The 25,607-nt window shown below is 45.0% G+C and overlaps 1 protein-coding gene across 1 annotated transcript; it reads left to right on the top strand.

Moving 5' to 3' along the window:
• Positions 1 to 851: 851 nt before the first annotated feature.
• Positions 852 to 23,720, top strand: LOC139549472 (GMP synthase [glutamine-hydrolyzing]-like). Its single transcript, XM_071360022.1, has 16 exons — positions 852 to 1,571; positions 4,539 to 4,714; positions 5,709 to 5,823; positions 7,673 to 7,770; positions 9,290 to 9,393; positions 9,563 to 9,756; positions 10,074 to 10,239; positions 10,779 to 10,930; positions 11,228 to 11,401; positions 14,160 to 14,265; positions 16,778 to 16,893; positions 17,117 to 17,242; positions 21,721 to 21,836; positions 21,939 to 22,069; positions 22,969 to 23,141; positions 23,277 to 23,720. The coding sequence occupies exons 1-16, from the start codon at positions 1,545 to 1,547 to the stop codon at positions 23,376 to 23,378; spliced, it is 2,076 nt and encodes a 691-aa protein (XP_071216123.1). The 5' UTR covers positions 852 to 1,544; the 3' UTR covers positions 23,379 to 23,720.
• Positions 23,721 to 25,607: the final 1,887 nt, after the last annotated feature.

Here is a 25,607-nt window from a genome sequence, read left to right as displayed (position 1 = left end):
TACCATGTTTACATGCAGTGTACCATGTTTACATGCAGTGTACCATGTTTACATGCAGTGTACCATGTTTACATGCAGTGTACCATGTTTAAATGCAGTGTACCATGTTTAAATGCAGTGTACCATGTTTAAATGCAGTGTACCATGTTTACATGCAGTCTACCATGTTTACATACAGTCTACCATGTTTACATGCAGTGTACCATGTTTACATACAGTCTACCATGTTTAAATGCAGTGTACCATGTTTACATGCAGTGTACCATGTTTACATACAGTCTACCATGTGTAAATGCAGTGTACCATGTTTACATGCAGTGTACCATGTTAACATACAGTCTACCATGTTTAAATGCAGTGTACCATGTTTACATGCAGTGTACCATGTTTACATATAGTCTACCATGTTTACATGCAGTGTACCATGTTTACATACAGTCTACCATGTTTACATGCAGTGAGTGTGCAAACACTCTGTTTCCTCGAGTTGAAATTGAATCCATGATCACAACTTACTGGTGTCTGGATTTCCCTTCATAGCTCCTGTTACACTTCACCCAGAGAGGGATCCAAAATGACCCCCTCCACTAACCGATAGGAGAGAAAGAGAGGGGGACAGCTAGCACACAGTGCTCACCTGAAACCAAAGAGGCCTCTTGGAGGCTGGATCTGATTCTCCCTGTCTACTACTTTACCCCACCAACAAAAGGAGAGTAGTAGCCTGCAAAATCCACCCAGACAACCAACACACACACAGAGAATAGATACATCTCTTGCTATTTCTTTATCACTTATTTCCCTGGAGAGTGGCTGTTCTTCTAAATGGTTTTAAACCACATTTGAGTGTTTTTTTTCTTCTTTTTCTCCTTTGCGTCTTTGATAAATTGACACAATTGTGTGCCCCCTTGTCTCCCAATGACTGTATGTTCTGGCTTCACTGGTTACAGGTAGATGCTATGGCTGCTATATGAAGGTGCTGAGGTGTTGGGGCCCCGGAAGGAACACAGAGGTGCTATTTCTGTTAAAGTTCATAGCAGGTCAACATCATGGTAAGAGAAGTTATGGAGCGCCCCGATTATGATTTAGGCCTAGTACCCTAGGATAACATAAATCATTCAATTACATTGAGGACTAAACGTTCATCGTTAAGTTATTTCACCATGGAGTGGAGTTTAGTTCGCTATGTAATTACATAGCCGATCTAAATTATTAACGTGATATAGACAATTAGACATAGGGCAAATTCTTCCGCTTGTAAACTGCTGAAGCTTTTCCATAATAAACTTTTTCATTGAATTATCCAGGAGTAATTCGTCCGTAGAAGCCCAAATTCCCACGCAGACAGCCATTAGTACTCCCTACTCTCCGAGAAGGGAGGGAACAGCCACATGCATTGAGTGAAGTAGTTGAACAGCCACCCAGTGAGTATTGTAGTAGGGAAGTACTCGTTAGCGCACAAACTCCGCGAGCATCCACTAGTCTCTCTCTGTTGCGTACGAGATCTGGAAGACCGAGGAGGAGAGTTCATTCCGCTACAGTCATCCATGGCTCTGTGCAACGGAGAAACCAAGGTCAGTCAAACAACGGCCTATGTGCCGCCATGGGAGCAACATATCCCGTTTCTTGTTTAATGTTTTGGCTGCGGTACATGGGCGCTGGGAGTCCCCGGTTAGCTACGGCCTGTGTCGTGTTTTCAGTAAACTTACGGCGTGCGTGCTCCCCCGCCTGTGATGCCTGTCGCCTCGTCTTTTAAATGTATGTTTTTGGAGGGTTTTTATAAACATCCAGCATACAGTGAATGTAACTTTTATGCCACTGTTGCATCTTTCATTGTGTACATATTGCTAGCTAGTCAGCTAGCAGAAGCCGCGTGGAATTTAGCCTAGCTAGCTAGCTGCCGCCGCACAGCTGGATATGTAGCTAACTGCAACGTTAGGTATAGTCCGATATATAGTTAACCCACACTAGCATAATAGCTAGCAGTGCAGTTTCAGGTTGTCGTGGACTTTATCATGTTTAACCCGTATAGCAACAGTTAGAGATTTCGTGTTACGACCATTTACATTTGTTGGGTAATTTAACATAAATAATCGGGTTGACAGCTAACGCTAGATGGCTAACTATGACTTGTTAGCTAGCTAGCGCCCGGTCTCCAGTTTGTCCACCCACCACAGTTGTGCCAACTGTAACATAGGCCAACCATCTTATTATTTTCATATCCACAAGTACTCCATTTTACCTTCCCAGGAAAACAGGCCCAATATGACAACTCGGCATCGAAGCGGTTTTATACTCAATGTTTTGGTGCTTTTATGGTGTCACTTGCCGTGCTTGATACACGAGCGAATGCCTGTTGTTTTTCATTGACGGAAGCACGTAGTGTCAGAAACCACGTGGGGACCCGCTGCTCTCTATTTCACAATGTACTTGAGTGGTGCATTTAATGTTTTGCCCATATCTAATGCCCAATGTAATGCATGAGAAATGTACAGTTTTGATAGGAATATTAAGCTTGTAAACCATAATGATGCTAAGACAATCTCCCTTGGTAACATTGACTGATCACATCAATTTATCAATGGCTGCCTACATCAATCATGCATAAGGGGCAGGCATATATATATATATATATATATATATATATATATATATATATATATATATATTTAACTGCAAAACAACTTGTGTAGATCTATCTATTCTAAAGTAACGTCCATTGGCTTGTGAATCCTGGCTAGAAACATCTATAGAGTCACTAGAAATCTAAAAGGGTGGATTAAAGCATCCAAGTTTGGCATCCTTTACTTCACTGTTCGGTCTAGCTGGCCCCTACTGGACCTGGGCAGTCCTCTAGCTGGTCACTACTGGACCTGGGCAGTCCTCTAGCTGGTCACTACTGGACCTGGGCAGTCCTCTAGCTGGTCACTACTGGACCTGGGCAGTCCTCTAGCTGGTCACTAGTGGGTCTGGGCAGTCCTCTAGCTGGTCACTACTGGGTCTGGGCAGTCCTCTAGCTGGTCACTACTGGGTCTGGGCAGTCCTCTAGCTGGTCACTACTGGGTCTGGGCAGTCCTCTAGCTGGTCACTACTGGACCTGGGCAGTCCTCTAGCTGGTCACTACTGGACATGGGCAGTCCTCTAGCTGGTCACTACTGGGTCTGGGCAGTCCTCTAGCTGGTCACTACTGGATCTGGGCAGTCCTCTAGCTGGTCACTACTGGACCTGGGCAGTCCTCTAGCTGGTCACTACCGGACCTGGGCAGTCCTCTAGCTGGTCACTACTGGACATGGGCAGTCCTCTAGCTGGTCACTACTGGACCTGGGCAGTCCTCTAGCTGGTCACTACTGGACCTGGGCAGTCCTCTAGCTGGTCACTACTGGACCTGGGCAGTCCTCTAGCTGGTCACTACTGGACATGGGCAGTCCTCTAGCTGGTCACTACTGGGTCTGGGCAGTCCTCTAGCTGGTCACTACTGGATCTGGGCAGTCCTCTAGCTGGTCACTACTGGACCTGGGCAGTCCTCTAGCTGGTCACTACCGGACCTGGGCAGTCCTCTAGCTGGTCACTACTGGACCTGGGCAGTCCTCTAGCTGGTCACCACTGGACCTGGGCAGTCCTCTAGCTGGTCACTATTGGACCTGGGCAGTCCTCTAGCTGGTCACTACTGGACCTGGGCAGTCCTCTAGCTGGTCACTACTGGACCTGGGCAGTCCTCTAGCTGGTCACCACTGGACCTGGGCAGTCCTCTAGCTGGTCACTACTGGACCTGGGCAGTCCTCTAGCTGGTCACTACTGGACCTGGGCAGTCCTCTAGCTGGTCACTACTGGACCTGGGCAGTCCTCTAGCTGGTCACTACTGGACCTGGGCAGTCCTCTAGCTGGTCACTACTGGACCTGGGCAGTCCTCTAGCTGGTCACTACTGGACCTGGGCAGTCCTCTAGCTGGTCACTACTGGACCTGGGCAGTCCTCTAGCTGGCCCCTGGTTGGGCCTTTAGCTGGCCCCTGGTTAGGCCTCTAGCTGGCCCCTGGTTAGGCCTCTAGCTGGCCCCTGGTTAGGCCTCTAGCTGGCCCCTGGTTAGGCCTCTAGCTGGCCCCTGGTTAGGCCTCTAGCTGGCCCCTGGTAAGGGCTCTAGCGTCTGTGTGACTCGTGATCCTCATGAGGGACTGAATGAGTGTGTAACGTCTCGTCACGCGTGTTCTCTTCTCAGTACTGAGACTCACATGTCTCAAATTGCATTATGGCCTTGACGAATCTCGTTCCTGTGAGGTTGGTGAAGTGGCGGCCATTCACCATCGCAAATGTTTTGCCTGTCTTTGAACGAGTGCCAAGTTTTGCAATACTTTTTTGAACACCCCTTGATAAAACCACTGTTGGGAATTTAGGCGGTTGTATCTTCATTCAAAACATCCCGTGCTACCCTTGATGAGTCTATATGGCTGAAGGCTATTCCACACGTAGGCCTGTGTTGTTATCCTGATTGAGTGTTCGTACGTGGTCAGCACAGTGTGTGTGCATGTGTGTTCTTTCTCCCCCAGCTGGACATCAGCAGCGTTGAGCCTCAGAATGGTTCATGTGAGGGGGCGGTGGTTATCCTGGATGCCGGGGCTCAGTACGGCAAGGTGATTGACAGGCGGATCAGAGAGCTGTTTGTTCGCTCAGAGATCCTCCCACTAGAGACGCCAGCCTTCGCCATCAGAGAACAAGGCTTCAGGTGAGACTGACTGACAGCACACTTTTTACATTTTACATTTAAGTCATTTAGCAGACGCTCTTATCCAGAGCGACTTACAAATTGGTGCATTCACCTTATGATATCCAGTGGAACAACCCCTTTACAATAGTGCATCTAACTCTTTTAAGAGGGGGGGGGGTTAGAAATTTAAAATTTAAAAGTTAAAAACACTTGCACCTGGGTTGGGATTTACAAGTCAACAAACCTGGACGGAACGTTTTGAAATGAATAAGAAAAATGCATATGGTGTGAAAGAGAGAGAACCTGTCAGAACAATAACACTAGTGTGATACTTTTTAAGATCTCCTCTTTCTGTCCATCGTCTTTGAAGTCTGTGGAGGAACACAGTTGTCAGGACAGCCTGACAGAGAGTCGCCAGTTCTATATAAAAGTAAAACAGTTCTATATAAAAGGAACACAGACCAGTGACTAGACTAAGCAGGTCTTTGTAAGTATGTTACCTGTTTCTATATATTTTGTCTGACATTGAAGGGAGAGGATGGAGTGTTCACACAGCATTCTACTGCTTAGGACAGGTCCCCATCTCTGCAGAGGAGTGAGACTGAGAGCTTTTTAGGAGACACTATTTTTCCATTACAGTTTGTGAGAAATTATCACTCCACCCCTACAGAATAGATGCACCCACACCTTTTTAGAAGGCTTCAGTTTAAACAGAGAAATCTGATCTATGGGCAGATTCTTTAACAGTCTCTTGTTTGTGTGTATGTTAGTCCTGAAAATGACTACTCTTGAGTATGGTAACATTTTAAATCCCATTTAGCAGAGGCTTTTATCCAAAGTGACGTAGTCATGAGTGCATACGGGTGGTCCCGGGAATTCGAACCCACAACCCTGCCGTTGCAAGCACCATGCTCTACCAACTGAGCCATACAGAAATAGATTGTTTTGTCTTTGAATATTTCTCCTCCCTCGTTCTTCACTCTTTACTCCTTCCCCCTTTTTCTCTCTCCAGAGCTATCATCATCTCTGGTGGTCCTAACTCTGTGTATGCTGAGGATGCCCCCTGGTTTGACCCTGCCATATTCACCATTGGAAAGCCTGTCCTGGGTATCTGTTATGGAATGCAGGTAGGAGGGTCTTGAGAAATACACATACAGCGCCTTTGGAAAGTATTGAGACCCATTGACTTTTTCCACATTGATAGGTTACAGGCTTATTCTAAATATATTTTCCCCCCTCAATCTATGCAAAATACCTCAATGACAGCAAAAACTTTTTATTTTATTTATTTATTTATTAAATGTTTGCTAATTTATTTAAAATTAAATATTAAATGTACATAAGTATTCAGACCCTTTACTCAGTACTTTGTTGAAAAACTTTTGGCAGCGATTACAGCATCAAGTCTTCTTGGGTATGACACTACAAGCTTGGCACACCTGTATTTGGGGAGTTTCTCCCATTCTTCTCTGCAGATCCTCTCAAGCTCTGTCAGGTTGGATAGGGAGAGTTGCTGCACAGCTTTTTTCAGGTCTCTACAGAGATGTTCGATCGGGTTCAAGTCCGGGCTTTGGCTGGGCCACTGAGACTTCTCCCGAAGCCACTCATGCGTTGCCTTGGCTGTGTGCTTAGGATCCTTGTCCTGTTGGCAGGTGAACCTTCACCCCAGTCTGAGGTCCTGAGTGCTCTGGAGCAGGATTTCATCAAGGATCTCGCTCAACTTTACTCTGTTCATCTTTCCCCCTGATCCTGACTAGTCTCCTAGTCCCTGCCTCTGAAAAGAATCCCTACAGCATGATGCTGCCACCACCATGCGTCACCGTGGGGATGGTGCCAGGTTTCCTCCAGACGTGACGCTGGCATTCAGGCCAAAGAGTTTAATTTTGGTTTCATCAGACCAGGGAATCTTGTTTCTGATGGTCTGAGAGTTTTTAGGGGCCTTTTAGAAAACTCCAAGCGGGCTGTCATGTGCCTTTTACTGAGGAGTGGCTTCCGTCTGGCCACTCTACCATAAAGACCTGATTGGTGGAACGCTAAAGAGATGGTTGTCCTTCTGGAAGGTTCTCCAATCTCTACAGAGGAACTCTAGAGCTCTGTCAGAGTGACCATCGGGTTCTTGGTCACCTCCCTGATCAAGGCCCTTCTCCCTCGATTTGCCCGGCCGGCCAGCTCTAGGAAGAGCCTTGTTGGTTCCAAACTTCTTCCATTTAATGGAATGATGGAGGCCACTGTGTTCTTGGGGATCTTCAATCCTGCAGACATGTTTTGGTACCCTTCCCCAGATCTGTGCCTCGACGCAATCCTTTCTCGGAGCTTTACGGACAATTCCTTCGACCTCATGGCGTGGTTTGTGCTCTGACATACACTGTCAACTGTGGGACCTTATATAGACAGGTGTGTGCCTTTCCAAATCATGTCCAATCAATTGAATTTACCACAGGTGGACTCCAATCAAGTTGTAGACAAATCTCAAGGATGATCAATGGAAACAGAATGCCCCTGTGCTAAATGTCGAGTCGCATAGCAAAGGATCTGAATACTTATGTAAATAAGGTATTTCTGTTTATAATTGTTAATAAATGAGCGACATATCTATAACCTGTTTTCGCTTTATCATTATGGGGTATTGTGTGTAGATTGATCTTTGTCATCGTGGGGTATTGGGTGTAGATTGATCTTTGTCATTATGGGGTATTGTGTGTAGATTGATCTTTGTCATCGTGGGGTATTGGGTGTAGATTGATCTTTGTCATTATGGGGTATTGTGTGTAGATTGCATAAAACTCGGGGTTCATGATTTCACCACCTACAGTCAAAAACGGTGTGTCTAGACAGATCAATTGATAAAAATAAAAATAAAAACTCACTAAGAATCACTTTCTTATGATCACATACAAATTTAAATGACATCTTTCAATCAATAAAACAAAACCCTGCAGATTGTAAGAGGCTAATGATCAGTTGTCCTCTCCCCAGATGATGAATAAAGTTTTTGGAGGAACAGTACACAGGAAGAGTGTGAGAGAGGATGGAGTGTTCAACATCGGATTGGACAACACCTGCTCTCTCTTCAGGTGGGTTAAGAAGAACTAAAGATTCTTCAGAGTAGGCAGCTAGAAAAGAGTTTCACCAGAACCACTCAGACCAGATGTGACAGGGTAGGCTATTTCAAGAACAAGTGGTATTTTTTTTCTCCGTTGGTTTGTCCCAGAGCCATGTGTTTTGACGCCAACTGGACCAAAAATTCCAACAGTCACATCGTTTCCCTGGCCGTCACACAAACACTCCAAAATAAGAAAACCACATTCCTCCCTCTCTCTCAGACATTACACACAGTTGGACACAAAGCACATTGAGTTCCAAAGGGCTTCTTAACAGCTTCTACCCCCAAGCTATAAGACTCCTGAACAGCTAATCAAATGGCCACCTGAACCTTTAGCATTGACCCCCCCCCCGCGCTGCTCTCTGTTTATTATCCATGCATAGTCACTTTACCTCTACCTTCATGTACATGTTAGTTCGACTAACATTGACTCTGTACCGTAACACCCTGTATATAGCCTCCACATTGACTCTGTACCGTAACACCCTGTATATAGCCGCCACATTGACTCTGTACCGTAACACCCTGTATATAGCTTCCACATTGACTCTGTACCGTAACACCCTGTATATAGCCTCCACATTGACTCTGTACCGTAACACCCTGTATATAGCCTCCACATTGACTCTGTACCGTAACACCCTGTATATAGCCTCCACATTGACTCTGTACCGTAACACCCTGTATATAGCCTCCACATTGACTCTGTACCGTAACACCCTGTATATAGCCTCTACAGTTATTTTATTGTTGCTCTTAATTTTTTAATTTTTTTTTACTTCAGTTTGTTTTATACAGTTTAGTTTACTTTCTTAACCAACAATGCAGTTAAGAAAAGTTAAGAGGTTTTAAGTAAGCATTTCACTGTAAGGTCTACACCTGTTGTAGTCAGCATTTCACTGTAAGGTCTACACCTGTTGTAGTCAGCATTTCACTGTGAGGTCTACACCTGTTGTATTCAGCATTTCACTGTAAGGTCTACACCTGTTGTAGTCAGCATTTCACTGTAAGGTCTACACCTGTTGTATTCAGCATTTCACTGTAAGGTCTACACCTGTTGTAGTCAGCATTTCACTGTAAGGTCTACACCTGTTGTAGTCAGCATTTCACTGTAATGTCTACACCTGTTGTATTCAGCATTTCACTGTAAGGTCTACACCTGTTGTAGTCAGCATTTCACTGTAAGGTCTACACCTGTTGTAGTCAGCATTTCACTGTAAGGTCTACACCTGTTGTAGTCAGCATTTCACTGTAAGGTCTACACCTGTTGTAGTCAGCATTTCACTGTAAGGTCTACACCTGTTGTATTCAGCATTTCACTGTAAGGTCTACACCTGTTGTAGTCGGTGCACGTTACTAATACACTTTGATTTGATGCTTGCTGCTGATTTTTTCCCCTCTGGTTCCAGATATGGGTGGATTTGTTTCATTGTGTTTGAGTGTACTTCCTGTCTGACCTTTGACTCTGTCTGTGACCTTATTGTTGTCAGGGGCCTGCAGAAAGAGGAGCCGGTGCTGTTGACTCATGGGGACAGTGTGGACAAAGTGGCCGATGGCTTCAAGGTGGTGGCCCAGTCAGGGAGCATCATTGCAGGTAAGCATTCTGGGAAAGGATCCTGGGCCTGGAGGAAAATACTTCCCTAATTTCAGTCAATTCCACAATATGATCATGAAGACTTTTGGCCCTCAATGCTCTTCTTCCCCCTTTGACCATTCCAAACCTCACCACTGCCCCCCACCCCACCCCGTTTGTTGTCTGACAGGTATTGCCAACGAGCAGAAGAAACTGTACGGGACCCAGTTTCACCCGGAAGTGGACCTGACAGAGCGGGGCACAGAGATATTACGTAACTTCCTGTTTGAAATCGCCGGCTGCACTTCCAACTTCACCGTCCAGAACCGCCAGCAGTCCTGCATCACAGAGATCCAGGAGAAAGTTGGCAAGTCCAAAGTACTGGTGAGGAATCTACAGTATGGTTAGATGCAGTATGTGGGTACAGTATATGCCCCATAGTATAGAACATAGAGAACCTGGGAGGGGAGGGCGTAGTACATTCATCTGAGCTATTAAACACTAAATTAGACAGTGATATTGAACTGTGTTCTCTGCGGAAACGATGTGATCAACTCTCTGCTCCCAGAAAGTGGGTTGTACCCCCAGAGAGAAGAAAATGGGAGGGGGAGAGAAACAGAGATGAGAGAAACAGAGACTCTGTGTGTTGAAGTCATTCTAGTTCTGTTGATTGACATGTCTGGTCCAAATGTTGTCCCCAGGTTCTGCTGAGTGGCGGGGTGGACTCCACGGTGTGTACGGCCCTGCTGAACAAAGCTCTGAACAAGGAGCAGGTGATCGCGGTGCACATCGACAATGGCTTCATGAGGAAAAGAGAGAGCCAGAGCGTTGAGGAGGCCCTCACCAAACTGGGCATCAACCTCAAAGGTGAGAGGTCAATCCAAACTGGGCATCAACCTCAAAGGTGAGAGGTCAATCCAAACTGGGCATCAACCTCAAAGGTGAGAGGTCAATCCAAACTGGGCATCAACCTCAAAGGTGAGAGGTCCAGCCAAGCTGGTGTTCTACACATGTCCATAATGGACTCAAATGTAGCATTGTGGAATGTAGCTGTCAGCCTTCAACCAGACCATACATGTGTATATATAAAACATTTAAAAATCGCACTCATAAAAGTTTTAAAATAATATAGAGATGTCAAATGTTGTATTAGTGGCTATGTGTTGTAACAATGTGCAAGTAGTTGAAGCATGAAAGGGAAAATAAATTAACAGAGTAAATATAAGTTGGATTTACAATGTTGTTTGTGTTCCACTGGTTGCCCTTTTCTCATGGCAACGGGCCACACATCTTACTGCTGTGATGTCACACTGCTGTATTTCACCTAACAGATATGAGAGTTTAACATTGTTTGATTTGTTTTCAAATTCTTTGTGTGTCTGTGTGATTTCTCTCTTCCTCTCTAGTGGTGAACGCAGCACACACTTTCTATAACGGCACAACGACCCTGCCCATCTCCGACGAAGACCGGACGCCACGGAAACGCATCAGCAAGACCCTCAACATGACCACCAACCCTGAGGAGAAGAGGAAAATCATCGGAGACACCTTCGTCAAGGTACTGCCTGTCTGTTATCGGTTGATGATGACAACGGTTAGAGGATTCTAATATGCCACAACAATGGATCAGCTATGGTAGTTATAGCAACGGTGCTGGTAATTAGAAATGGCGCTGGTCCCACGAATCTGTTTATTTTCAAATAATTTCCACATGGAATCATAACTTGTCCTAACCTTTATCTTCAACCTAGTCTGTTATCTGTCTATGTCTGTGAGTCTGTCTGTCTGTCCCTCCTTTTTGAAAAAAATCAAGACTATTGAATGGACTTCCTTTGTGTGTGATTGGCGTCTGTAGGTGGCCAATGAGGTGATAGGTGAGATGAACCTGAAGCCGGAGGAGGTGTTCCTAGCCCAGGGTACCCTGAGGCCAGATCTCATAGAGAGTGCTTCTCATCTCGCCAGCGGCAAGGCAGAGGTCATCAAAACACACCACAACGACACAGAGCTCATCCGCAAGCTCAGAGACGAGGTACACACACACACACACTGAAACAAACTTCCAACACAACCTTGTTGAACCACCTCTGGCTCTTCTGTTTGAGCCAGAGGTGTCTCAAGTCGTGTCCCAAGTTGAGAACTGGTTGTTTCAAGTTCAAGTCCTGCATTCTATAAGCAAGTCAAGTCTCAAGTATTAAAAAAACAAACATTTAAACAGGCAATGACTTTTTCCAACCTCAAATCTTTGTCTATTTATTGAGGCTACCAGACAGCCATTTTCAATATTTTGTCTACAACAAATTCCAAATGCTTCACAAACAATGTTGACATACCAAAAGACCAGTAGGCCTATGCTAGTAATTGTTTCTTGATGCCTCATTGCTGGTGAGCTTGCAAAGTAAATAGTTCATATTCGTGATGACCAATTTTTATTTATTTTGGAGCTGCGTGTTTATTTATTATGGCAATCCTCTCTCTCTAAAAATGTGACTTTCGTGCTGCACCCGATCCTATATCTGTACAGCAATCTATACTCTTGCCTTGTGGTTTTCAGACTTTAGTCCCACAACCCCTAAACATAGACGCAACTGAAACATAGACGTAACTGAAACATAGACCTGACTGAAACATAGACCTGACTGAAACATAGACCCGACTGAAACATAGACCTGACTGAAACATAGACCTGACTGAAACATAGACCTGACTGAAACATAGACCCAACTGAAACATAGACCCAACTGAAACATAGACCTGACTGAAACATAGACCCAACTGAAACATAGACCTGACTGAAACATAGACCTGACTGAAACATAGACCTGACTGAAACATAGACCTGACTGAAACATAGACCTGACTGAAACATAGACCTGACTGAAACATAGACCCAACTGAAACATAGACCTGACTGAAACATAGACCTGACTGAAACATAGACCCAACTGAAACATAGACCTGACTGAAACATAGACCTGACTGAAACATAGACGTAACTGAAACATAGACCCAACTGAAACATAGACCCGACTGAAACATAGACCTGACTGAAACATAGACCCAACTGAAACATAGACCTGACTGAAACATAGACCTGACTGAAACATAGACCTGACTGAAACATAGACCCAACTGAAACATAGACCCAACTGAAACATAGACCTGACTGAAACATAGACCTGACTGAAACATAGACCCGACTGAAACATAGACCTGACTGAAACATAGACCTGACTGAAACATAGACCCAACTGAAACATAGACCCAACTGAAACATAGACCCGACTGAAACATAGACGTAACTGAAACATAGACGTAACTGAAACTAGACCTGACTGAAACATAGACCCAACTGAAACATAGACCCAACTGAAACATAGACCCGACTGAAACATAGACCTGACTGAAACATAGACCCAACTGAAACATAGACCTGACTGAAACATAGACCTGACTGAAACATAGACCTGACTGAAACATAGACCCAACTGAAACATAGACCCAACTGAAACATAGACCTGACTGAAACATAGACCTGACTGAAACATAGACCCGACTGAAACATAGACCTGACTGAAACATAGACCTGACTGAAACATAGACCCAACTGAAACATAGACCCAACTGAAACATAGACCCGACTGAAACATAGACGTAACTGAAACATAGACGTAACTGAAACTAGACCTGACTGAAACATAGACCCAACTGAAACATAGACCCAACTGAAACATAGACCCGACTGAAACATAGACCTGACTGAAACATAGACGTAACTGAAACATAGACCCAACTGAAACATAGACCCGACTGAAACATAGACCCGACTGAAACATAGACCCGACTGAAACATAGACCTGACTGAAACATAGACCTGACTGAAACATAGACCTGACTGAAACATAGACCTGACTGAAACATAGACCCAACTGAAACATAGACCCGACTGAAACATAGACCCGACTGAAACATAGACCCGACTGAAACATAGACCCGACTGAAACATAGACCCGACTGAAACATAGACCCGACTGAAACATAGACCCGACTGAAACATAGACCCGACTGAAACATAGACCTGACTGAAACATAGACCTGACTGAAACATAGACCTGACTGAAACATGAAAAGAATCAATGAGATCACCTGCTAGCCTGTTGTTGTGGTGATGTGTCTGTAGCAGATTGCTAAACATGACTTTATATGGATTATATATATATATATATATATATATATATGCTATTTTGTTTTTGCCAGGTAAAACCGGAGAAAATATATTAATTAATCCGCCTTTGTGAGATAAATGCTGATGACTGGTCATTGGTCAAGTTGTGCCACTTTTTGGTTCTGAAACACAGATTATATGTTTTTGAAACAAGAATTTGGTGCTTATGTTATTCACCAGATCGAATAAGCAAAGGTATAAATACAAATGGTATAAATAACTAGCCTATTAAAATATCCAGTTTCACACTTCCCCCAAGACCTCACTGTGCTTGCTCACCTGACCTGTGTTGATCGACAGTGTGCGTTTCACTAGGCGATCTGTTGTTGTTTTTTACAAGTGAGATTCTGTCTCTGGCTGCGTGGAGAGTAATCCACGGATGCTCGTGACACAAAATGAGTGACATTACGTTCCAAAACCTGGCCAGATAATTAAGTCACGAGTCTCAAGTCAAAGTCGAGTCTGGCATTATTTTATTTCTTATTTTAAGTCTAGTTTCAAGTCATGAAATGTGTGACTCGAGTCCACACCTCAGGTCTGAGCTCTCCTCTCTCACTCCCTCCAGGGAAAAGTCATTGAGCCGCTGAAGGACTTCCATAAGGATGAGGTTCGGGCACTGGGCAGAGAACTGGGACTGCCAGAGGACATCGTCTGTCGACACCCTTTCCCTGGTCAGTACCCCACCGTACACACGGGACAGAACGTTATATATAGTCATGGAACATTTAGAACCAACACAGGACAGAATGTTATATATAGTCATGGAACATTTAGAACCAACACAGGACAGAATGTTATATATAGTCATGGAACATTTAGAACCAACACAGGACAGAATGTTATATATAGTCATGGAACATTTAGAACCAACACAGGACAGAATGTTATATATAGTCATGGAACATTTAGAACCAACACAGGACAGAATGTTATATATAGTCATGGAACATTTAGAACCAACACAGGACAGAATGTTATATATAGTCATGGAACATTTAGAACCAACACAGGACAGAATGTTATATATAGTCATGGAACATTTAGAACCAACACAGGACAGAATGTTATATATAGTCATGGAACATTTAGAACCAACACAGGACAGAATGTTATATATAGTCATGGAACATTTAGAACCAACACAGGACAGAATGTTATATATAGTCATGGAACATTTAGAACCAACACAGGACAGAATGTTATATATAGTCATGGAACATTTAGAACCAACACAGGACAGAATGTTATATATAGTCATGGAACATTTAGAACCAACACAGGACAGAATGTTATATATAGTCATGGAACATTTAGAACCAACACAGGACAGAATGTTATATATAGTCATGGAACATTTAGAACCAACACAGGACAGAATGTTATATATAGTCATGGAACATTTAGAACCAACACAGAATAGAATGTTATATATAGTCATGGAACATTTAGAACCAACACAGGACAGAATGTTATATATAGTCATGGAACATTTAAAACCAACACAGGACAGAATGTTATATATAGTCATGGAACATTTAGAACCAACACAGGACAGAATGTTATATATAGTCATGGAACATTTAGAACCAACATGGAGAATAGCAGAAGTATGGCTGTGATGTTAACCTCATCCTCTCCTGTAGGTCCTGGCCATCAGAGTGATCTGTGATGTTAACCTCATCCTCTCCTGTAGGTCCTGGCCTGGCCATCAGAGTGATGTTAACCTCATCCTCTCCTGTAGGTCCTGGCCTGGCCATCAGAGTGATGTTAACCTCATCCTCTCCTGTAGGTCCTGGCCTGGCCATCAGAGTGATGTTAACCTCATCCTCTCCTGTAGGTCCTGGCCATCAGAGTGATATGTGATGTTAACCACATCCTCTCCTGTAGGTCCTGGCCTGGCCATCAGAGTGATCTGTGATGTTAACCTCATCCTCTCCTGTAGGTCCTGGCCTGGCCATCAGAGTGATCTGTGATGTTAACCTCATCCTCTCCTGTAGGTCCTGGCCTGGCCATCAGAGTGATCTGTGATGTTAACCTCATCCTCTCCTGTAGGTCCTGGCCTGGCCATCAGAGTGATCTGTATTGTTAACCCTCTCCTGTAGGTCCTGGCCTGGCCATCAGAGTGATCTGTATTGTTAACCCTCTCCTGTAGGTCCTGGCCTGGCCATCAGAGTGATCTGTATTGTTAACCCTCTCCTGTAGGTCCTGGCCTGGCCATCAGAGTGATCTGTATTGTTAACCCTCTCCTGTAGGTCCTGGCCTGGCCATCAGAGTGATCTGTATTGTTAACCCTCTCCTGTAGGTCCTGGCCTGGCCATCAGAGTGATCTGTATTGTTAACCCTCTCCTGTAGGTCCTGGCCTGGCCATCAGAGTGATCTGTATTGTTAACCCTCTCCTGTAGGTCCTGGCCTGGCCATCAGAGTGATCTGTATTGTTAACCCTCTCCTGTAGGTCCTGGCCTGGCCATCAGAGTGATCTGTATTGTTAACCCTCTCCTGTAGGTCCTGGCCTGGCCATCAGAGTGATCTGTATTGTTAACCCTCTCCTGTAGGTCCTGGCCTGGCCATCAGAGTGATCTGTATTGTTAACCCTCTCCTGTAGGTCCTGGCCTGGCCATCAGAGTGATCTGTATTGTTAACCCTCTCCTGTAGGTCCTGGCCTGGCCATCAGAGTGATCTGTAGGTCCTGGCCTGGCCATCAGAGTGATCTGTATTGTTAACCCTCTCCTGTAGGTCCTGGCCTGGCCATCAGAGTGATCTGTATTGTTAACCCTCTCCTGTAGGTCCTGGCCTGGCCATCAGAGTGATCTGTATTGTTAACCCTCTCCTGTAGGTCCTGGCCTGGCCATCAGAGTGATCTGTATTGTTAACCCTCTCCTGTAGGTCCTGGCCTGGCCATCAGAGTGATCTGTATTGTTAACCCTCTCCTGTAGGTCCTGGCCTGGCCATCAGAGTGATCTGTATTGTTAACCCTCTCCTGTAGGTCCTGGCCTGGCCATCAGAGTGATCTGTATTGTTAACCCTCTCCTGTAGGTCCTGGCCTGGCCATCAGAGTGATCTGTATTGTTAACCCTCTCCTGTAGGTCCTGGCCTGGCCATCAGAGTGATCTGTATTGTTAACCCTCTCCTGTAGGTCCTGGCCTGGCCATCAGAGTGATCTGTATTGTTAACCCTCTCCTGTAGGTCCTGGCCTGGCCATCAGAGTGATCTGTGCAGACGAACCCTACATCTGTAAGGACTTTGCTGAGACCAACAACATCCTCAAGATCATCACAGACTTCTCTGCCATGGTCAAAAAGGTCAGAGAGCATCACTTGTCTACGACAGGAACATGGTGGTAATAACAGTTTGTCTCAATTCCATTTAAATTTGAACCAACTTAATTGTGACATCAAATTCTAGAATGGACAGTAGATGGAATTGACCCCAACTGTCCGTCTTTATGCACCAACATGCTGATAACTAACTCTAGTATGTCAGACTAGCTAATAATAATAATCATGACTTCCTCTGTCCCTCCAGCCCCACACGCTGCTGCAGAGAGTGAAGTCGTGTATATCAGACGAGGAGGAGGAGAAACTCCTGCAGATCACCAGTGTCCATTCACTCAATGCCTTCCTGCTGCCAATCAAGACTGTGGGAGTCCAGGTAACACACTTTATACAGTGTTCTCACACTCGGCACTGCTCGACCACGAGGCTGCTCTGTCTGTCTGAATGTGACCTCTGACTTCTATAAATGGACGGGTGGTCCCGGAAAATTGATCCCACTATCCTGGCGTTGCAAGAGCCACGCTTTATCAAGTGAGTGACAGAGGAACCACTGATCTACAGTTATCTACTGGTCACCTGACTGAGGCCTCGCTTAATGGTCTGACTGCTCGTCTATAGTAGAGCAGGAATAGATGGCTTTATCCTGATTCTTAGTGCTGAGTGATTTGAGGTTGGTTCGGATTTGTAAAAAAAAAACACAGTTTTCAATTTCGGTTTAGATTTTTTTTAACAATAGGTTAAAGGCATTGTGGGTGGAATGTTGTAAGACCACCTAATAAAACAATTGATGGTAGTGGCCTTTACTGCCACTAACCATCATTTATTCACATTACTTTACTTAAATAAAATATTTTTGATTCTGTATATTACATATTTGTTATTAGTATGATGATGACTTTATTATTTCATAAAAACCCCAGTGATGGTTGGCTAGTGACTGCCTTTTGTAGCTTATCACTATAAAGCTGTCCTGAGTGGCGCAGCGGTCTACGGCACTGCATCGCAGTGCAAGAGACGTCACTACAGTCCCTGGTTAGAATCCAGGACCCTCTGAACACATCAACACCTGCCTCCCACCAAGCATTTGTTACCTATCGCTCCACAAAAGCCGCTGCGCTTGCAGAGCACGGGAAACTGCTTCAAGGTCTCAGAGCGAGTGACGTCACCGATTTGAAACGCTACTAGCAGGCACTGCTAACTAGCTAGCCATTTCACACTGGTTACATTTATTTCAGTTGACTGATTTCTTTCTATCAACTGTAACTCAGTAACATTTTTGAAATTGTCGCGTTTTTATATTTTTTTGTTCAGTATAAATATATTTACGTTACAAGCTTTGGTTTTTCCATTTTACGTTTTGAGTTTGGACTTTAGCACGTAAAGCTTGTTAGCATGTACGGCTCACTGATTGGTGTCACCTCGTTAGTCCGTATGTGTTACACCTGTGCTGGTTTCCATCTCATTAGTGGGAAGGTGTTGGGACCTGTGCTGGCCCAGTTGCTATTTAAGAGTGTCTGGCCCAGTGCTCCAGTTGTCTTGATAGAGGGTTAACACCTTTAGTTGTCTCTTCCTATTTTGATTTCTAGACAAAAAAGCCTTTATCTGATTTTTGTTTTCCTCCACCTTTTTGGTTTGCTTCCTGTCTTTAAGTTTGGTTTGCTTCCTGTCTTTAAGTTTGGTTTGCTTCCTGTCTTTAAGTTTGGTTAGGGTTTTTCTTTTGTTTGCCTCACGGTGCGTGTCTTTTAAGTTCTATTTGTTGTTGCTAGTCAACTTTCAAGGGAACCACTCATGAGTGTCTTTCAGAAACCCTCTTAAACCCCACCTGTTTCGTTTTGGTTGTTGGTCAGTGACTTTGTTAGTTCCCTCTTCTGTTTGAGCAACATTTGGGGTTTTCTTGCTGGGGAATGTAACATGTCAACAAATAATTGATTAAAACACACTGTTTTGCAATGAAGGTCTACAGTACCCTCAGCAGCACTCTGTAGGGTAGCACCATGGTGTAGCCGGAGGACAGCTAGCATCCGTCCTCCTCTTGGTACATTGACTTCAATACAAAACCTAGGAGGCTCATGCTTCTCACCCCCTTCCATAGACTTACACAGCAATTATGACAACTTCTGGAGGATGTCCTCCAACCTGTCAGAGCTCTTTTAGCATGAACTGACATGTTGTCCACCCAATCACAGGATCAGATAATTGTTCTAGTACTTAAGCATACGCTACTGCTAATTAACACTGCAGTGGATAAAATGTGGTGAGTAGTTGACTCAAAGATAAAGAAAATAGTTTAACAGTTTTGAGCAAATTCATTTCTTTAAAAATGAAAGAAGCGAGAGCTAGCTAGCTATATTTCGTTGTATTTTATTTCATCCTCTTTCACTTAGCTAGTTTAGCCTACTCAAACCCCTGCTCAAACAGAGAGGGATGGTATGTTAGCTAGCTGGCTATGGCTGTTTAACACTGGAACTGTTCCAAGTCAAGGTAAGCTTTTGGTTTTATTAATGTATTGCCACTGAGGCCCGCGGGTGTAACTGCTAAACTGCTTGCTGACTGTACACTGTACTGCATAATTGTAGCGGGTTTACTAACGCATTAGTTCTAGTAGCTATGTTGACTAGCTATGACAGCTAATATGGTGACAACGATGTAGGCTGTGTGTAGCGGTTATGATATGAAGGCCTGGCAAGGTTTTTTTTCCCTCCTGGTCACAGACAGCTGATGTGTTGTTCACTGAAGTCCACAAGCAAAGGGAAAAGGTGAGAGGAGGAGAGCACCTAGATGCAAGAAGGAATTCTACAACCAGCAAAATGATCATGCTGTTTGTATGTGGCTTCTATGGAAGTGAACTGTGTTTGCGTGTGATCAGGGGTGTATTCATTCTGCCGATTCTGTTGGGGGGGGGGGGAAACAAACATTTTAAATGGAAGCAAACGGAACAAAACGGGGATAAACATACTTGAATTTGTCCAAAAGAATCTCTCGTTTGCATCTGTTGGACTGATGATTACACCCTAGATCATAGAGCCGCGGAAGTTTGTCGTCACGCAAGTGGTCAACAGCACCCTCTTTGACCCAATGGGCTGTACGTGTCTGCCCCATTACATTACCTAGGCTCTGTGGTCAACAGCACCCTCTTTGACCCAATGGGCTGTACGTGTCTGCCCCATTACATTACCTAGGCTCTGTGGTCAACAGCACCCTCTTTGACCCAATGGGCTGTATGTGTCTGCCCCATTACTTCACCTAGGCTCTGTGGTCAACAGCACCCGTTATGACACAGTGGACTATATGTGTCTGTTCTTCCATCTGTTTTTTGGGGGGAATTCAGACAAGCTGTTTGTATTAAAGGAGAAATCCATAGGGCCTACATTGTAGAACAGTACAAACCTCAAGTCTCATTCTTCTTTGTGTCCCTCTTTGACAGTGTGGTGTAGCTAGGTCTAATGTTAGCCTGTGGTTTGGGTTCTGACGCCAGGACTGTTATTCCTTCACTGAGCAGCCTTGTCAAGACTAGTTTGACACTCCCTGTTATTCCTTCACTGAGCAGCCATGCCAAGACTAGTTCGACACTTCCTGTTATTCCTTCACTGAGCAGCCATCTCCCTCTCACTATAACATGAGGACACTGCTACTGTCAGGGCTGAGTAGGTGAAACTCTCCTCTACTCACTGATACCGTGTCAGAGAACATTTAAAAAAAAATCCTAGTTAGGATTGGGGCAGGTTAATCTGATCCTAGATCTGTGGTTAGGGGCAATGTCTGTTTGTCCTCTCAGCGGTGTCAAATGGTATTTTGGACATTTACTTAATTTCCTTCGGCCCCAGGTTGTCGTGGCTACACAATGTTTTGTTTATTTGACAAGTGCATGCTCCGCCCATTCAGTAGTGCGTGTGTCTCCCCCTCACTTCCTGCTAAAAGCCACAGAGGACTAAATTTACTCCAGAAGGAGTGAGTGAGTGTGTGTGACTGTGTGTGTTGGTAACGGTGGGCAGGAGAGACACAGCAGTATAAACAGAAGGGCGTATTATTCTCTGGAGTTAGGCTGAGAGAAGAGGGAAATAACAAAGGCCTCAAATCCCCCAGAGTCTGTTTAACGAAGTCTAAATGTGAAAGATGGACCCCAATAGATCACTTCTGCTGAATCATCCCAGTAATGGTGTGTTGGTCAATAGAGAACCTCTGTAGCATACAGAACTGGTCCCAGACTGTCGGTACTATAGCTGTGTGGGGGGGGTGACTGTCGGTACTATAGCTGTGTGGGGGGGGTGACTGTCGGTACTATAGCTGTGTGGGGGGGTGACTGTCGGTACTATAGCTGTGTGGGGGGGTGACTGTCGGTACTATAGCTGTGTGGGGGGGTGACTGTCGGTACTATAGCTGTGTGGGGGGGTGACTGTCGGTACTATAGCTGTGTGGGGGGGTGACTGTCGGTACTATAGCTGTGTGGGGGGGTGACTGTCGGTACTATAGCCATGTGTGCGGTGGGTGACTGTCGGTACTATAGCCGTTTGTGTGGGGGGTGACTGTCGGTACGATAGGCGTGTGTGTGTGTGGGGTGACTGTCGGTACGATAGCCGTGTGTGTGTAGGGTGACTGTCGGTACTATAGCCGTTTGTGTGTAGGGTGACTGTCGGTACTATAGCCGTGTGTGTGTAGGGTGACTGTCGGTACGATAGCCGTTTGTGTGTGGGGTGACTGTCGGTCCTATAGCTGTGTGTGTGGGGTCACCAGTAAAGAGGCTCCTAACCTGTTCTCTCTCTGTGTGTAGGGTGACTGTCGGTCCTATAGCTATGTGTGTGGGGTCACCAGTAAAGAGGCTCCTAACCTGTTCTCTCTCTGTGTGTCTGTGTGTAGGGTGACTGTCGGTCCTATAGCTATGTGTGTGGGGTCACCAGTAAAGAGGCTCCACACTGGGAATCCCTCATGTTCCTGGCCAGACTCATCCCTCGCATGTGCCACACCATCAACAGGTAACACACACACACAGTACATGTTAGTAGATGGAAGTAGAACCGGTTACTGCTAGCAGGAAGCCATATGGACCGTCTTTCCTCTCTCCCGCCTCTCTCCAGAGTTGTGTATGTGTTTGGGTCCCACGTGAAGGAGCCCCCCACAGACATCACCCCCACCTTCCTGACCACAGGCGTTCTCAGCACACTCAGACAGGCCGACTTCGTGGCCCACTCCATCCTCAGAGAGTCTGGTAAGTGGTTTCCTGCTTCAGGAGAGGGGGGGGGGGGGGGTCCGAATGCCAGGTAGCGGGGAATATAGTATAGAAATAGAATGTATAGATCTCAAGTGGTGTTTTCGGTTATTCCAATATCCAAGCGAACGTTAGTATTCAAATACTTATGTGAGATGATAAAAAAATTATAGGCCTTTTTTTAACACAGGCTTTTTCTAAATTTTAAATATCTATGTGCCATTGTTACATTTAATGATATACCATGACATTATTAATGTAATTATGTAATAAAACAACTCACTTTTCAGTGTATTTGTTTTTGTGACGTGCGTGGCAGTCGACCGGTAGCCTTCAACGTGTAGCTTGTCAATTATGTTGGCCAATCAAAGAGGTTCACTGTGTAGCAAGTAGAGTGAGCGTTCACTAGTGCAATGGGGGGGGGGGGGGATACACAATTTAAAAGTTAATAATGAGGAGTAAGCTACAATGAGTAACCGATAGGTAGGCTGTGGTTTTACTGAATGGGCTTGGGGAGAAAGCACAGTATGTGGCGTCAATTAGCCTAGCTATCTTCTCTAGTCTACTCCAGTCAAGACAGACACTGTTACACGGGGTGATAAATAACATTGTGGCTGCTACAAGTTAGCTAGTGTTGCGTTGGCGTCTCTCTCCCTCCGTCTGCTTGATCCCATCACACCACCACATCTGCAGTTGCATGGCCAGAGTCTCTCCCTTTGCACAGCAGTGCTAAAGTTTAAAACAAAAGACGTGTGTATCAGATATCCAACAAAAATTCATGATACTATTTCAATAGTGAAATGATTTCAAACTCCCATCCCTATAGAACACAGTTCTTTTATGACCTGTTCGTTGCTAACCCTGTCTGCTGTGGTAACTCGATGCCCTCTTTCTCCCAGGTTACTCTGGGAAGATTAGTCAGATGCCGGTCATCCTGACCCCGCTGCACTTTGACCGCGATTCCTCACAGAGGCAGCCGTCCTGTCGGCGCTCTGTGGTCGTCAGAACGTTCATCACCAGCGACTTCATGACCGGGATACCTGCCACGCCCGGAAAGCACATCCCGGAGGAGGTACGGCGGCGAGCCACCAGATGGGGATTAGACAGACAGACATTGTTCTATTGCTCTCAGTGCAGATGTTTAAACCAGTCTCCAGTTTTAACCCGTTTCTCTTCTTCTCTTGTATTATCTGTCATGTCTCCCCAGGTGGTGCTGAAAATGGTGAATGAGATCAAGAAGATCCCTGGCATCTCCCGGGTGATGTTTGACCTGACCTCCAAACCTCCCGGCACCACAGAGTGGGAGTAGAGCTCATGGAGAGAGAGAGAGAAGGGAGGTGTGGTGAGCTCCTCCTCCTTTCGTTCCCTCTCCTAACACCTCCACACTCCCCTGGCCTGCCCCCCCCCTCTCCCAGTCTCACCCCATCTCTCCTAACACCTCCACACTCCCCTGGCCTGCCCCCCCCTCTCCCAGTCTCACCCCTCCTCTCCTAACACCTCCACACTCCCCTGGCCTGCCCCCCCCCCTCTCCCAGTCTCACCCCTCCTCTCCTAACACCTCCACACTCCCCTGGCCTGCCCCCCCCCCTCTCCCAGTCTCACCCCATCTCTCCTAACACCTCCACACTCCCCTGGCCTGCCCCCCCCCCCTCTCCCAGTCTCCTCCTCTCCTACTTTCTTTCCCTCTCCTAACACCTCCACACTCCCCTGGCCTGCCCCCCCCCCCTCTCCCAGTCTCACCCCTCCTCTCCTAACAACTTCACCCCCCCCCCCCCCCCCCTAGAACATTCCCATGGAAAGCAGGCAGTACTGTGATCAGCGCACACTTGAAGCTGCCACTCTGCCCCCCCCCTCCTCCCCGTTTATTTTTTGGGGAGGGGTGGTTGAATAGATGTGATGACTATTCATCCATCTTTTTGGATCCGGTTCTTCGTGCGTGACGATACATTTTCCCCTCTTTGGTGTAAGTGCCGCTTCCTGTTTGGAAACAGCCAATTGAGGTCAAGAGTTAAGGAGTTCAGGAAGTGGATTGTGTACACGGTATGCCTCAGATTACAGCGTGAGACCAACAACTGAAGGAAGCAAAACGACATACTTGTATGACATAACGGAGAAGGAAGAGCAGGAAACTAGCCAGTGGTTTAAAAAGTCATCCATCGTTTTTTTAAATTATTTGTTGCTTTTTTTTTGTTACACTTCTGACAGTTATTTTTGTCCCAAGAGGATTTTTACTCCTCCATTTACGTTTCAACTGTATACTGTACAAAGAGACAGGGGTTGCCTGCCCAAAGTCATTCAGCAGAGAAACTGTGACCAATTAGTATTATTATTTTATCTTTTTTACTTTTCATTTTGCCAAATGTAGATGAGCTGTGGTGAAATTATATCTGGTTTATTATCTCTTGTTAACGATCCACTTAAATCAAAATTGTGATGGTTAAGCTACCGACCGCGGTCAACAGAACATATTAGTTTATTATCACAGATGTGTAACTGTGGGAAGCCCCCAAAATGACGGGTTGTCCTTTTTTTTTGCCTGTTTCTTTGCTCCTCCTTTTTTTTTGTTTCATTCTTTTTTCTTCATGTTTTTCAGAGAAACAAGAGGACTGACAATGAATTCAGATGTTAGTATTGTCTAATTGATGTGTGAATGTCATCTTTGTTGTTATCACCTCCTACAGGTGTGTAGGAGCAACGTTTGCACATTTCTCTTTTTACCCATAAAGCCATGGTGCTTTCCTGACGCGAAGGGAATGTACTTCCACTTGACGGATTTTAAAACCCCAATCACGAAGCATCCCCCTTTCTTATAGTGTCAAAGGTCAAATTGAAGACTGGCAGTGGCCGCCTTGAACGTTTTCAACTACCAGAGGAGTCCCCAAATAGGCAGGAACCTGGCTCCTCGAATCCTTTCAACATTCATTTAATGAGATAGTCCTCAGCTAGTCCAGGACTCAGCGTTTTACTGGGCCTGAAACAAGTCGTCTTAAGGAGTCCCTGTCTGCCCCATGTCCAAGCCTGTAGGTCATGTTTTACTGTGCGATAATACTGATTTTACATGCCTCTGTGTTTGACTTTGTACCCCTCACCTTAGATATTATTTAGTTATAACAGCAAAATACCCAATGCAAAATGAATCTGTTCATTAACTGTCTTAATTGCCTAAATGTCTCTCCTTTTGTGTTGCCTTTTACTTGTGTATTTTATGATACACATGTTTACTTGGAAAACAAAAACGGCTTTAAAATTTATGGGTTTAATTTTATAGTTGGATTTTACTGCAATATTGAAATGATTTAAGTTATGCAATTCTGTGTCAGATAATTTTGTTTAAAATGATCAATGCTAATTTTTCCTTAGTAACGTGCCTCACAACAAGCCACCGCATGCAGTTTCACCATGACATTTGTATAATGAAAAACCAAGCTTTAATAAATAAGTCCATGTTGAATCTGTATTCTCACACTCTTGGCCAACTATTGAAAGATGTCTAGATTTATTTTCACAACCAACAGATGTTTTAATGTTTTGTATTTCG

This window comes from Salvelinus alpinus, chromosome 22 (genome assembly GCF_045679555.1).
Source record: "Salvelinus alpinus chromosome 22, SLU_Salpinus.1, whole genome shotgun sequence".
NCBI lineage: Eukaryota > Metazoa > Chordata > Actinopteri > Salmoniformes > Salmonidae > Salvelinus > Salvelinus alpinus.
The sequence above is the reverse complement of the archived record's forward strand: the minus strand, read 5'-3'. Positions and strand labels throughout refer to the sequence as shown.